General features: G+C 46.1%; 1 protein-coding gene across 1 annotated transcript in view; it reads right to left on the bottom strand.

Annotated features, from left to right (window-relative positions):
• Positions 1–11,802, bottom strand: part of LOC120998754 (ADP-dependent glucokinase-like) — a 29,276-nt gene extending 17,474 nt beyond the window's left edge. The window contains 2 exon segments of the mRNA XM_040429577.1: positions 10,764–10,769; positions 11,389–11,802. Of these exon segments, the coding sequence (XP_040285511.1) occupies positions 10,764–10,769; positions 11,389–11,567 (185 nt within the window). The 5' untranslated portion in view covers positions 11,568–11,802.
• Between the last annotated feature and the right edge of the window lie 4,187 nt (positions 11,803–15,989).

Below are 15,989 nucleotides of genomic sequence, written 5' to 3' on the forward strand. Positions count from 1 at the left end.
AAAATCGCTTAGATTTGGATAACGGAGAGCTGACAGAGGAAGGTGTAGGGTGACCCTGCAAGCTCCATCTCCTGACAGGCTAACCAGGGAATTATATGTAAAGAAGATACTACTGGGGGTCATTATATGGCATTGCTGGGGACATTATAAGTACAGAGGGTGCAACTGGGTGGACATTATATGCTAGGATGGCACTCAGTGGGGGATTGTATGTACACAGGGGACTACAGGAGTAATTATATCTTGTGAGGCGCAAGTGGAAATTACTACTGGGACTGGGGCCTAAATAGGGATGAGTAGGGTATAAAAAGGAGGTATTAATACTAATAGGCATGTTCAATCATAGTGATCTGTGCAGGAAGAGAATGACTCCAGTCGGGCCCCTTTCAGACGAGCGAGTTCCGCACATCAGATTCTTAGCGCGAGTATGCGGCAGCTCCGCCCCGACCGTCCCAGAACTGATGGACGCATAGCATTATATTGATTTATAATGCTATGTTACCCCTTACATAATGCTGTCACTGTTATACAATACATCCCAGAACTTTGAGGGTTACATAGTTTCATAAATCAATATAATGCTATGCAACCCCTAGGGCTTGGGAGGGAGCTTCCGCATACTCTCACTAAGGCTAGGTCTACATGATGAACATATGTCGCCGCGACATTTGTTGCACGACAATTTTTATAATGATAGTCATGGTGTGGGCACTGCGACGCGGCAGTAACAAAAAAATCCATTCGAAAGGATTTTTCTGCGACTGTCGCGTCGCAGCATGTCGCAGTGCGACACCATAGAGTCTATGGCATAGACTATCATTCTAAAAAATTGCCGCGCGCCACACATGCAGTGTAGTTGCGACACATGTCGCCGTGTAGACCTAGCCTAAGTGTCTGATGTGTGGAACTTGCTCGTCTGAAAGGGACCTCACAGGAAACCTCACCTGGAAGTCACTCAGTCGGAGGCCTAAACAGGATTATTAATGACTGGGGACCAACATAGGCATGGTCATGGTGAAGCGGTATTATTTGGCCTTTATATAGTGTTATGTATTGGTAATCGTTGGCCACCGATTCTGTAATATGCACTTTATTGTGTTTTGTTATCGCTTGTTTAAACCCCAACGGACCATGGTGCAAAAAAGGCTGGAGACCACTGCCCAAGTTGACAGGACTGAGTAAACATATTCCAGTCAGCCAGTTTGGAAACAAATCCATAAAGCAACAAAGCAATGAATGAATGGATCTTCCAGCAACAGAAAAGTAGTCATGTAGACACTGTCTGTACAGATCCCACTGTCCTCGTGCAGTCTCAGCATTTGTAACACATCTTGATGTCTAGCACTTCATTGTACACGGCCACAACCCCCGATACAGAAAACCTGACTTCTTAATACTATCTTAGGGTACTTTCACACTAGCGTTATTCTTTTTCCGGCATAGAGTTCCGTCAAAAGGGACTCTATGCTGCAAATAACTGATCAGGCATATCCCATGCATTCTGAATGGATAGAAATCAGTTCAGTTTGCATCAGTATGCCTTCTGTTCAGTCTGCATCAGTATGCCTTCTGTTCAGTCACCTGTCAGGAGTTTCGGCCGGGACATATAACCGCAGCATGCTGCGGTATTATGTCTGTCCAAATGCCTGATCAGTCGCCGGAATGCCGGATTCGGCATTAATTCCCATTGACTTGCATTAGTGCCAGATCCGGCATTGCAAAACAACTGAAGGACGGATCCGTCCTTCCGGTCTGCACATGCACAGACCGGGAAAACTGTGAAAAAGACTGCAAGACTGATCCGTCCATCCGCATGACAAATGACAAGCGGAGAGAGGGATCCGTTCTTGTAATGCATTTGTAGACTGATCCGCACCCGTCTACAAATGCTGTCAGTTGTCACACTGATCGGCGGATCCGGCAGGCAACTCCGACAACGGAACTGCCTGCCGGATCACACTAACGCTAGTGTGAAAGTATCGTACAGACTAGTGGACAATAATCTATATCCCATAATGTCACTTATGTGTGAGCTAAATGTAAATGTGTCCACAACGGCTGTATAGGATGACGGTTAGGCTGGCACTATTTTGGGGGGCATACAACTTTTTGACCGCTTGCTATTACACTTTTTGTGATGTAAGGTGAAAAATAAATGGCTTTTTTAACACCGTTTTTTTTTTTTATGGTGTTACCTTCAGGGTTTAGGTCATGTGGAATTTTTTATAGAGAAGGTTCTTAATGACGCGGCGATATCTAATATGTCTTTTTCTCAATTTTTTTTACGTTTAACATAAAAAAGAATTTTTGAAACAAAAAAAAAAAAAAAAAAAAAAAAAAAAATAAAATCAGTTTTAGTCTGAGAGCACTATATGTTTTTTATTTTTTGGGCCATTGTCTCATGTAGGGGTAATTTTTTTCAGGATGAGGTGACGGTTTGATGGTACTATTTTGGCATACATTGATTTTTTATCACTTTTATACCTTTTTTGGGAAGTAAGGTGGGCAAAATTTCAATTTCATCATAGTTTTTATTTTTATATGGCGTTCACCAGTGCAGGGAAAGTAACTTGACTGTTTTATAGATCAGGTCGTTACGGACACTGTGATATCAAAACCTGTGTAGGAAATGTTATTTTAAAATTTTTAATCAGTGATAAGTGTTTTTTATTTTTACTTTTTTTTTTACCCAGACCCATTTGGTTCTTGAAGATCCAGTGGGTCTGATGTCTGTATAATACACTCTATACTGTACTGTATTGTATTTTCACTTTACTTAGTCTGATCAACACCATGGACAGCCGGAAGCCTGTGAAGGCGTCCGGTTGCCATGGTAACCATCACTCACTGCCACAACAGAGCAGCGGCCGATGGGGAGGGAGGGGGGGCCCCGTCCCTCTGTGATCCCGTCAAGAATCGGGGGCTGAAAAGGCACAGCAGCCCCCGATGAGAGAGGGAGGCACCCTCACCGCCCCCCCCCCCCCCCCCCCCCCCCCCCCCCCCCCCCCCCCCCCCCCCCCCCCCCCCCCCCCCCCCCCCCCCCCCCCCCCCCCCCCCCCCCCCCCCCCCCCCCCCCCCCCCCCCCCCCCCCCCCCCCCCCCCCCCCCCCCCCCCCCCAGCACTGCACGCACCTCCCCCGCCCATCACAAAGAGGGCTGCAACATAAAAATTTAAAAAAAGCATTTTGAAGTTTCTGACCGTGGGGATCAGAAACTTCCGAAAGCGCTGCAAACCGCAGTTCTGACTTGAACTGCGGTTTGCAGCGATCGCCGATATGGTGCGGGGAGTCAAAGGACCCCAATCGGCATTGACCCAGGGTGCCTGCTGATTGATTTCAGCAAGCACCCAGTTCCGATCACCGCCCGCCGCACGGCGGTTGATCGGAACTACACAGGGCGTACAGGTACGCCCTGTGTCCTTAAGTACCAGGACATCAGGGCGTACCTTTACGCCCTGTGTCCGTAACAGGTTAAGACCGCCCCGGTCAACTATCAGTTACTGAGAGCTATGTACATATGTATACACACTTAGGCCTCATGCACAAACGTTTTTTTCGGCAGATCAACTGCAAACCCATATCATTTCTATGGGGCTGCAAAAACAGTCTGCACAGGGATGTTAAGTGTGTGCTGTCCGCATCCATTTATCATGTAGAGAAAGTTAATACAAGCCACTTACTAATGTTTTGTCATTGTCCATATTGCTTCCTTTGCTCGGTTAGATCATTTTTCTATCACGTTCTACATCGCTCGTTTCCATGGTTACAACTAGTGTTGAGCGAACTTGTGTTTTAAGTTTTGCGTCCAAAATTCGGGTTATCAAAGATCCCGTTATGGATTCGCTACCAAGACCATAACGGAATTTGGAATCCATAACAGGATTCTTCGATAACCCGAACTTTGGACGCCGAACTTAAAAAAACAAGTCCGCTCAACACTAGTTACAACCGCCCTGTAATCCAGCAGTGGTGGCCGTGCTTGCTCATTATAGGAAAAAGCACTCTGGTGACCAGGACCGTGGGAGCTCATGTAAGCTGGAACTCTTTTCTATAGTGTACAAGCACAGCCAGGCTGCTGGACTCAAGGGTGGTCGTAACCATGGAAACTTTCTCTGCATAATAAATGCCATTTGCTGAAGTGGCAAAACCCCTTTAATGACCAAAAGTCTCCTACAGATGAGCAGCATCCGGATCCATCCCAAACAATAAATCCAGAATGCCCGATTTTAGTGTTTTTGGCAGCGGACACAATGTGAATAGCTGAGCACTGAGGGCCGGGGTGTCGGATGTGATTAAAGGAGCACCACACTCAAGAAGCAAGAACTGAAGAGGCTTACCGATACTGGCCCAGTGACAATGATGTCCACTATGAAATACTCCTTTTTCCTTTTGAATTTTTCATTTATATTCTTTTGAAATATTTTAACCCATATATTTTCATACCACAATTGACATCATCTTATAGTTTTATTACCGGACTATAAGCCACATACAGTGACATAAATGGCTGCTCTGAGAAAAGCTGCAGGTGGCCGAGTTTCTGCCGTCACTGGATAAGGCCCATGGGAAAGACCAGGCAGTTAGTATTATCTGATCCCATAGTACTGTGATGGCTAACCCCCTGCACTCCAGCTGTGGTAAAACTACAACTCCCAAGATGTACACTTGCTTGCTGTTTTTCTGAACTTAGAAATGAATGGAGCATGCTGGGAGTCGTAGTTTCACCACAGCTGGAGTGCCGGAGGTTAGCCATCACTGCTATAGAATATGGAAGCAGGTGGGAGCCCCATGTTCCTGAGGCTCAGTTCACACCAGACTGAAGTGCGAATATGAATATGTCTCTGATCATTTGGAATCCATTGGGTCTGATAAAATTATCCTGACCTTTGTATGAACTGTTGGTGCGAGACATTGTCCATTTCTATCAGATGGTGTGGAAATGTTTGTGGAAGGCTTTATTCATTCTACCTGATAGACTGAACAAAGAAGACAGGCCTGACATGTGCACCGGGTATTGTGTCATTTATTAGATGCCCTCTAAAGGAATAAGGCCTCAGTTGTAAATGTGTGTACAAGAGAGTTAGCATTGTCTGCAGAGTTTGTCTGATTTATTGTGGATCTGAGAATTGCCCACTCCAAGGGCCGAAATAATAACAGAAAAACAAGATATGTGACCATCATGGATGCATCATCTCGTTACATTCAATTAGGGGGTGAAGGCTACTTTCACTCTGGTGTTTTGGTTTCTGTTTCTGAGATCCATTCAGAGCTCTCACAAGCGGTCCATAACAAATCAGTTTTGCCCTAATGCATTCTGAATGGAAAAGGATCCGCTCAGAATGCATCAGTTTGCCTCCGTTCCGTCTCCATTCCGCTTTGGAGGCGGACACCAAACTGACAAAACTGAGCCAAACGGATCCGTTCTGACACACAATGTAAGTCAGTGGGGACGGATTTCTAAGACAATAGAAAACGGATCCCTCCTCCATTGACTTTCAATGGTGTTCAAGACGGATCCGTCTTGGCTATGTTAAAGATAATACAAATGGATCCGTTCTGAACGGATCCGTCTTGGCAGATCCATGATGGATCCGCACCAAACGCGAGTGTGAAAGTAGCCTAATATATAGTATAAAGCTGAACCTTTTCAGTTAAAAATTCACAGTTCATCTACGAGATAGGCGTATCTGCGTAGAAAAATGTTGTTCCCAATTGAGTCTGACATTCGCTGAAACGGACTCCCCAGCTTGTGTGTTGCTGTCAGATGATGCTAACTCAATCGGAGATGTAAGTACCTTCATTCTGGATGTAGTCAGGTTGTAATGATGTAATTAGCAGTTGTGTTTTGTCTAATCTTTATGTTTTGTAGGTTTTCTATATGGTGTTGGTGTATTTACCTCATTTTGCTTAACCCCTTCCCGGCATATGACGTAATAGTACGTCATGGCAGCAAGTGACTTGCCGCATTTTGACGTACTATTACGTCATGGTGATCGGGCGGGCACCAGAGCAGGCGCGCCCAATAACTGCAGGCGCCCGGCAGTCTCCGATAGCCGGGCCCCTGCTGTATCGCTTTTACAGCGATGCTGGCGGATTAACCCCTTCTATGCCACGGTCAGCGCTGACCGCTGCATAGAAGGTGCATGCGGCGGGTGAGAGAGCCCATCAGGTCCCCGAGCTGCTGTGGCGAGGACCCGATGGGTGACAAGGCAGCCCAATGCCATGCACAGGCTGCCCAATGCCTTGCACAGCATCGGGACCTGCCTTCTACGGGGGCTGAGGAGATCCAGCCCCAGGCCCAGTCTCCTGGGCAACCTGGATTACTCTGTGTAATACACTAACAGGCAATGCATTACAATATAGATGCATTGTAATGCATTGCAGAGAGGATCAGACCCCCAGAAGTTGAATTTCCAGAGTGGAACAGAAATAAAGTTTAAAAAAAAAAAAAAAAAAAAAAAAAAAAAAAAGGGTTTTTAAAAAAAAAAAATAAAAATAAAGCTTCAAGTAAAAAAACAAAAAACAAAACAAAAAAAAAAAAACACCTTTCCCCTGATTTTATAATAAAAAAATAGAAGAAAAAAAAACACAGAAAAAACCCCACACATATTAGGTATTGCCGCGTCCGTAACAACCTGCTCTATAAAAATATCACATGACCTAACCCCTTGGGTGAACACCGTAAAAGAAAAAAAAAGAAAAAAAAAGAAAAACAAGAAAAACAGTACCAAAAAGCCATAAAGTGCAACACCAAGCGATCAAAAAGGCATATGCCCCCCAAAAAATGAGACCCTACCTAAGACAATCGGTTAAAAAATAAAAAAAGCTATGGCTCCCAGACTATGGAGACACTAAAACATAATTTTTTGGGTTTCAAAAATGCTATTGTGTAAAACTTAAATAAGAAAAAAGTATACATATTAGGTATTGCCATGTCTGTAACAACCTGCTCTATAAAAAGTCACATGACCTAACCTCTCAGATGAATGCTGTAAAAATAAATAAATAAAAACTGTGCCAAAAACAACCAATTTTTTGGTCACCTTGCAATAATGAATAATAAAAATCATATGTACCCAAAATTGGTACCAATAAAAATGTCAACTCTTCCTGCAAAAAACAAGCCTCTGCACAAGACGATCGGCAGAAAATAAAAAAATAAAGGCGTTCAGAAAATGGAGACACAAAAACTTTTTTTTTTTTTTTTAAATGCTTTATTATGTAAAACAAACAAGGAAAGTAGACACATTTGATATAATTGCATCCGTAACAACCTGCTCTATAAAAATAGCACATGATCTACCCAGTCAGATCAATGTTTTAAAAAATAAAAACTGTGCCAAAACAGTCATTATTTGGTTACCTTGCCTCACAAAAAACATAATATAGTAATTAAAAATCATATGTACCCCAAAATAGCACCAATAAAACTGGCACCTCATCCCGTAGTTTCCAAAAAGGGGTCACTTTTTGGAAGTTTCTACTGTAAGGGTGCATCAGGGGGGCTTCAAATGGGACATGGCATCTAAAAACCAGTCCAGCAAAATCTGCCTTCCAAAACCATATGGAGCGCCTTTTCTTCTGCGCCCTTACATCAGTTTACGACCACATGTGGGGTGTTTCTGTAAACCGCAGAATCAGGGTAATAAATATTGGAGTTTTGCTTGGCTGTTAACCCTTGATGTGTTAAAGAAAAAAAATGTATTAAAATGGAAAATCTGCCATTTAGAAATTTCATCTCCATTTTACTTTAATTCTTTTGGAACACCTTAAAGGGTTAACAAAGTTTGTAAAATCAGTTTTGAGTAACTTGAGGGGTGTCGTTTCTACAATGGGGTCATTTATGGGGGGTTTCAACTATGTAAGCCTCATAAAGTGACTTCAGACCTGAACTGGTCTTTAAAAAGTGGGTTTTGGAAATTTTCTTAGAATTTTAGAAGCCATTCTTAAAATTTTTTAACCCTTCTAACGTCCTAGAAAAAATAAAATGACATTTACAAAATGATGCCGACATAAAGTAGACATATGGGGAATAAATATTTTATGAGGTATCACAAATTTTTGGTAAATTTGGGGATTTTTTCATGAATAAAAAGGTGAAATATATTGACTCAAATTTATGACTGCCATAAAGTACAATGTGTCACGAGAAAATAATGACACAAGGACATACATTTGTGATTTTTTTTACTACAAAATCACAGAGTCACAGAGCATTATCAATCAGGTTAATGCTCCGTGTCTCTGCTTTCCGGAGCAGGGCTTGGCACTCTCTCACACAGCGGATTCCACGCACGGCATCCACTCGTGTGAAAGAGCCCTTAGGCTACTTTCACACTAGCGTTTCTATTTTCCGGTGTTGAGATCCATCATAGGGTCTCAATACTGGAAAAAAAACGCTTCAGTTTTGTCCCCATTCATTGTCAATGGGGACAAAACGTAACTGAACAGAACGAAATGCTCCAAAATGCATTCCATTCCGTTCTCATACCGGAGAGCAAACCGCAGCAATGTGCAGTTTGCTTTCCGTCAGTTTGTTTTTCTCTGACACAATAGAAAACTGATCCGTCCCCCATTGACTTTCAATGGAGTTCATGACAGATCCTTCTTGGGTATAGAAGACATAATACAATCGGATGCGTTCTGAACGAATGCAGATGTATTATCAGTAGGGATCGACCGATATTGATTTTTTAGGGCCGATACCGATAATCTGTGAACTTTCAGGCTGATAGCCGATAATTTATACCGATATTCTGTGAATTTTTTTTTTGGAAAATAAATAAATTCTTACACAAATCTGCTGAAAATGAATATGTTTATTGTTAACATGTAGGATTTTTTTTGTAAATCTTTCTCTCATTTATAATTAATATTTTGGTGTGTTTTTTTTATTTTTTTACTAACTATTAGCCCCCATAGGGACTAGAACCCTTGTCCTATTCACCCTGATAGATCTCTATCAGGGTGAATAGGACCTCACACTATCCCTGCTGCTCTTTGCATAGTACACACAGCAGCATGGAGCCGACTATGGCAGCCAGGGCTTCAATAGCGTCCTGGCTGCCATGGTAACTGATCGGAGCCCCAGGCTTACACTGCTGGGGCTCCAATCGGAACTGCCACTGAGGAGAAGGGAAGAGGGGACCCTGTGGCCACTGCCACCAATGATTAATACTGGGGGGCTTGGGTGGGGGGGGCGCACTGCACCACCAATGATTAATACTGGGGTCGGGGGGGGCGTGCACTGCGCCACCAATGAAGATAACTCTCTCATTAATTCATATACAGGAGGTGGGAGCTGGCTGCAGAATCACATAGCCGGCTCCCGACCTCTATGAGCGTTAGCTGCGATCTGCGGCAGTTAACCCTCAGGTGCGACACTGAGGGGTTAACTACCACAGGTCGTAGCTACTTGTCATAGAGGTCGGGAGCCGGCATGTGATTCTGCAGCCAGCTCCCGCCTCCTGTAATATGAATTAATGAGAGAGTTATCTTCATTGGTTGCGCAGTGGCCACAGCCCCTCCCCCCCTCTTGTCCTCCCTCTTCTCATTGGTGGCAGCAGCAGCAGCGGCGGCACAGGGGGGGGGGAGGGAGGGAGACACTGCTTCCTTCGCCCCTGTGCTGCTGAGGGAACACGGAGAGCGCTGACAGCAGAGCGATCCGTGTTCCCGATTAGTTATTGAAATATAGGCAAAATAGATGCCGATAACGTTCAAAATCCTGAATATCGGCCGATAATATCGGTAAAACCGATAATCGGTCAATCCCTAATTATCAGTATCGGAAGCGTTTTTGCTGAACCCTGACGCATCCAGTAAAAACGCTAGTTATCCTTATTCCTTTAATAAAACTTACTTACTTCTTTTACTATTCTTAAAAGTGGTGTGTGTAGTCTCTCTTTAAAGAGTATCTGAACCTGAAATGGTGTATTTGTTAGCGATACACAGACGTATTTGCGGTGTGTATATTCCCACCATATAAACTGTATGTCGGCTGCATTGAGTAATGGACGTAAACAGTGCAGTATACATTTATCTTGAAAGTTCTGAAGGCGCACACTACCCAGAAGTATAGCCAAGGGGACGCTCTTCAGGTGCCTATTAGGCCTACAGGAGTCTATTGATAATTTGGCGTATAAGTCACAAGCAAAAACAGAACATAAACGGTGTAAGTTTGCTCTCTCATGTTTGATAGGCGAGGGTCCAACTACTGGAGCACCAACTGAGCCTAAGAACGGGGTACCCCAGACCCCATTTCTGTTGGAGAAGTGAAAATACACTCAAGTGAAATCTATAGATAGGAAAAAAGTGAAATGTGCATCTTGCTGCCCATTCCCCCCCCCCCCAGAGATTAATTATGCGGTCCAATGATGCAGAGGCGCTAAGGTGCACCGAGCGGCTATTGTTCGCGCTCTGTGCACTAATGTGTATAATCTTTAAAACAAGCATTGCTCAATAACAGCAACGAATCGCCTTAATAAAAAGGTATGGTTGTAATCAGCAGAATCAGCCCTGCCAGGCACTAGGCCTAGTTTAATAGGGTTGATCAACAAATTTATGTTACAGAATATAAAATGACACCAAAAAGGCTTAAAAAAAAAAAAAGCCATGAAATATAAACCGTATGTAGCAAAAGATTGAAAAAGCAGAGAGAAAAAATAAAATAAAAAATAAGTGTGTACAGCAGGCATCGAGCACAGATAGGCTCGGACTGGCCCACAGGGGAGCAGGTGAATCCCCGGTGGGCCCCTAGTCCCCCTACCCACCACTCAAGTGACACATGGCACAGTAGACTGACATATAATACGGCTGAGATGCTATACAGTACATGGTCTATGTCCATATAAAAAACTGGGTAGTGTCAGCAGGTAGTAGTATATGCATGTGGCTTAATAGTGGCCCCCAAGAATGAATTTTACTGGTGGGCCCTAGGTACTGTACAGGTGTATAGAGGCAAGGGTTACTCATGCTGTTCTCAGATACCACCACCAGTCTGTTTACCAGTTACAAGGTGGGGGAAGGGTCACCTCACTGCCTGACATTACCCAATCCCTGCTGCCAGCACACCCCCACCTCAAATAGCTAGTAACGTATTCATAACTTCTAGCAGGAGTAATAAAGGACACAACATAGTCATAAGAATAGATGCTCCAGAATTATTAGGGGGGCACATGTCATGAGAGGTCTAGACTGGTACCCAGAAGTGCATGAATAGCAACTGCCTCTTACCTGCGTCCTAGCCATAGAGCACTATCTGCTGGAACGAATACAAATATATATTGTGCTCTCTCCACAGTTTTATATTATATTGCTGCATAATGATAGGTAAGGACTACTCCCATTAAGGACCACTATTCCCATCAGTCAGCCCCATGCACCGACTGCACTTACCAATGGCTACACGAGGGGGGCGCTCCACGTCCAAACCAACTTTCTGTTCCGCCTGCAGCAGAGATGACAGCACGGTGTCTAACCGGTCCTGCGGGGTATCCTTCTCCACATGGCGGAACCAGTAGGCAAGCAGCAGGGCGAGCAGGGGGAGGCACAGCAGCTTGGGGGCAGCCATGAGGGAGTGCTGCGGAGTCAGCACATACAATAGCACTACTACTCCTGTCAGCGCCGCGGACGCTACACTGCTCAGCACTGAAGCTACTGCTGGCGCAGACGCAGTGCAGTACTGTGTATCACGCAGCGCCTCCTGCTGGACATAAGGCGCACTGTCCTATGAGGTGCGTCCTCCCGTCTATGGCGGCTGCAGGTGAGAGCAGTCACCTCCCTCCAGTCCGCGCCCGGGCCTCTTCCTCTGAGGTAGGAGGGCTTGTCAGGACACACACACGGAAGCGACACCCGGATTCCTGCTCCATCCTATAGCCAGGCTCTGCAGGGCTGAGGAGGGTGTGTCCTCCATGTCTTCTCCTCCCTGCCTCCGGGCATGTTGGTGGAGGAGGAGTAGTCTAGTGAGAGTTATCAGCATGATGCAGCTCAAAAAGCGACAACGTGTAGTCTCAGCTGCTGCAGCACCTCTTCGAGGAGCACTAAGCCTCTGTATATGTTTCTGGAGGAGGTTCTCAGACTACCTTCACACAGGGGTGGATTTCTTTGCGTTCCTGAAACAAATGTGCGCCAAAGTCCTCATGTGTTACTTGCAGATTTTGATGCGATTTTGCCCCGATCTCACCCCATGGCAGAAACCTCTTTTCTGCACTGTGCTGCGGGTTTTCATGCGGACCCGCTCTAGATTTAGCACAAGAAGGCCTCCGTTTGTGAGAAGTCCGCACGGTAACTAAGGCCCCTTTCACACGGGCGAGAATCCCGCGCGGATGCGATGCGTGAGGTGAACGCATTGCACCCGCTCTGAATCCGGACCCATTCACTTCAATGGTGCTGTGCACATGAGCGATGTTTTTCATGCATCACTTGTGTGTTGCGTGAAAATCGCAGCACGTTCTATATTCTGCGTTTTTCACGCAACGCGGGCCCCATAGAAATGAATGGGGCTGCGTGAAAATCACATAGCATCCGTAAGCAAGTGCGGATGCGGTGCAATTTTCACGCATGGTTGCTAGGAGATGATAGGGATGAGCAAACCTGGACCCCATTAAAGTGTATTCCCTGTATTATTTTCCCTTATATCAGGGCTTGACAAATTTCCTTGGAATCTAGGAGCCAGCTAACAAAGTTAGGAGCCAGGCGGAGCCGCGTCATAAAATCTATATTGCGATATAATTTTAAGCATGTGCAATATGTGATATATATCGTGATATATTGTTTTCTATATTTAAGGGGGGGGGTGTTTAAACTTTTTATTTAATAACTATTAGCCTCCTTAAGGGCTAGAACCCTTGTCATATTCACCCTAATAGAGCTCTATTAGGGTGAATAGGACTTTACACTCTCCCTGCTGCCCTGTGCTTTGTGCACACAACAGCAGGGAGCTGACCATGGCAGCCAGCCTATCATGTGCCCTCCAGCCTCTGATCAGCCCCTCCCCCCCTCTGATCAGCCCCTCCCCCCCTCTGATCAGCCCCTCCCTCTTATCAGCCCCTCTGGTAACAAACCCACCCCCCCTCCCTCCCCAGTATTAATCATTGGTGGCAGTGGACACAGGGTCCCCCTCCCCCCCCCATCATTGGTGGCAGTGGGCAGTTCCGATCGGAGTCCCAGCAGTGTAATGCTGGGGCTCCGATCGGTTACCATGGCAGCCAGGACGCTACTGAAGTCCTGGCTGCGATGGTATGTTAGTGAGCAGCATTATACTCATGTGCGCCGTGATCGCCGGGAGCTCCTTCTTCTCATAGGTCTGTGCGGCGCATTACTAATGCTATAAGCATTAGCAATGAGCCGCACAGACAGAAGGAGCGCCCGGCGGCCACGGCGCACGTGAGTATAATGCTGCTCACTAACATACCATGGCAGCCAGGACTTGGCATGGCAGTAGCGTGACTCCTGGCTGCCATGGTAACCGATCGGAGCCCCAGCATTACACTGCTGGGACTCCGATCGGAACTGCCCACTGCCACCAATGCAGACAAACATTCCCGGCACCCGACCTCTGACAGGACGCTGTGATCCGCGCGATTAACCCCTCAACTAAGGGGTTAATCGCGCGGATCACAGCGTGCAGTCATAGGGGCCTGGATATGGCCGGCACATTGTTATTCAGGCATTCATTGGTGGCGCAGTGGCCACAGTCCCTCCCCTCCACCTCCTACTCTGTTCTCATTGGTCGTCAGCGGCAGCCACGCACAGTGGTGAGGGAGGGACTCCTCTCCTTCTCCACTGTGCCGGCTCAGGAAACCATGGTGCGCGCCGAGAGCGCATCTTTGAAAACGGGCTGCCAAATACCCAAGCGCCAGGACCAAATTCCTGGTCGCCATGGCGACCTGGGATTTGTCGAGCCCTGCCTTATATCATGGTTATAAGGGACAATAATAGCATTCTTAATACAGAATGCTTACTAAAATGTGGATTGAGGGGTTAAAAAATAAAATTAACTCACCTCATCCTGTTGTTCGCGCAGCCGGCATAGTCTTCTTTCTTCTTCTTTCACGATCTGCAAAAGGACCTTTGATGACGTGGTGAGATCAGCGCAGGTCCTGCTGAATGAAGATAGAAGATTACGTCATCAAAGGTCCTTTTGCAGGTCCTGAAAGAAGAAGAAAGAAGACGATGGCAGCTGCGCGAACAACAGGATGAGGCGAGTTAATTTTTTTTTAACCCCTCAATCCACATTTTAGTAAGCATTCTGTATTAAGAATGCTATTATTTTCCTTTATAACCATGATATAAGGAAAAATAATAAAATGAATAGAACACCTAACCCAAACCCGAACTTCAGTGAAGAAGTCCGGGTTCGGATCTGGGTACCACATTCAGTCTTTTCTCAAGCGCGTGCAAAATGCATTGCACTCGCGTGGAAAAAACGGAACATCCGAACACAATCGCAGTCAAAACTGACTGCAATTGCGTGCCTACTCGCGCGGTTTTCCCACAATGCACACGCAACGCATCCGGAGCAAATCTGGGACGCCCGTGTGAAAGAGGCCTAAGAGGGTCTTGCCGCGGTCTAGAAAGCCGTACAGCAAAAACCCTCGCCGCGTGAACTGCACCACAGCCTACCATTGAAAACGGTGGGAGGAGGTTGCAGCTCAGATTCGGCATGGCTTCCAGCACCGAATCTGCGCCGAAAACCCTCTGTGTGAACCTACTCCAACCGGTGAATCCACAGATTTTGGTGTGGTGGTGTCCTGATCTCACCGTCCGCATTACAAAAGGCGAAATCCACAAAAACAATCTGCCCAAACAATTGACGTGCTGCAGATTTAAAAATTCGGACGGCGGGTCAATTTCCACATGGAAGAAAAAAACAAAGGGGGTTATTTATTAGGACCATTATTCTTTAATGAAGATGGGAATTCCTCGTAAAAAATTAGGTGCATTATTTGTTAGTCCTGTCACGTAGCTTTTCGGCAACTTTTACGCCTTTTTCCTGGCGTAAAAACTGGCCCTCATCTCTCCCGTGTGTCAAACATGGTGTAAAAGGGCATGTGAAAAGTTGCAAAAAAAAGGTGTTGTGCGACAGTTTGACACCAAAGAGAAGTGTAAAACGGTTCGTAAATGACCCCCAAAGTGTACATCAGATTTGTCAAATCTCATTCACTTTGCTAGAACTGTCTAAGGGTACTTTCACACTTGCGCCAGGACGGATCCGACAGGCTGTTCACCATGTCGGATCCGTCCTTCCGATATTTCGCCGTGCCGCCGCTTTGTCCCCATTGACTATAATGGGGACGGGGGCGGAGCTCCGGCGCAGCACGGCGAAAGCCGCCGGACTAAAAAGTCGGACATGCAGGACTTTTTAGTCCGGCGGCTTTCGCCGTGCTGCGCTGGAGCTCCGCCCCCATTATAGTAAATGGGGACGGAGCGGCGGTCCGGCGAAATAGCGGAAGGACGGATCCGACATGGTGAACAGCCTGTCGGATCCGTCCTGCTGCAAGTGTGAAAGTACCCTAACGCTGCGGGTTTTCTGGGTGAAAATCTGTGCATTGGGGCTCATTCACACCACCGTATTTATGTGTCTGCATCCGTTTTGTGGATGGGATGCGGACACATAAATACGGTGGTGTGAATGAGCCCCAATGGGGCCACAATAGATGTGGACAGCTGATAAAAATGAATAGGTCCTGTGCAGTGTCTGCTGCGGTGGGACTACAAGTCTCAGGAAAGTATTCCTGAGCCGATGACCGACACTGCTGGAGAAGCTCAGCACACGTGGCATGTACTCTGGGATTATGTGTGAAAGGAATGAGTAATGCCTTATTCACATGGCGGTGATTCCGATCAGTGGTTGGGAGCCAAAAGCAGGTGCGGCTCTAAACAAACACACAACAGGTGCAGATCTTTCCCTCTTGCACACGAACATTGTGCATCCGTTCCGTGCATTGGGGACGGCGATTTGCAGTCCCCAATGCACGGGCGGCCGGGACGG

Source organism: Bufo bufo, chromosome 4 (assembly GCF_905171765.1).
Source record: "Bufo bufo chromosome 4, aBufBuf1.1, whole genome shotgun sequence".
NCBI lineage: Eukaryota > Metazoa > Chordata > Amphibia > Anura > Bufonidae > Bufo > Bufo bufo.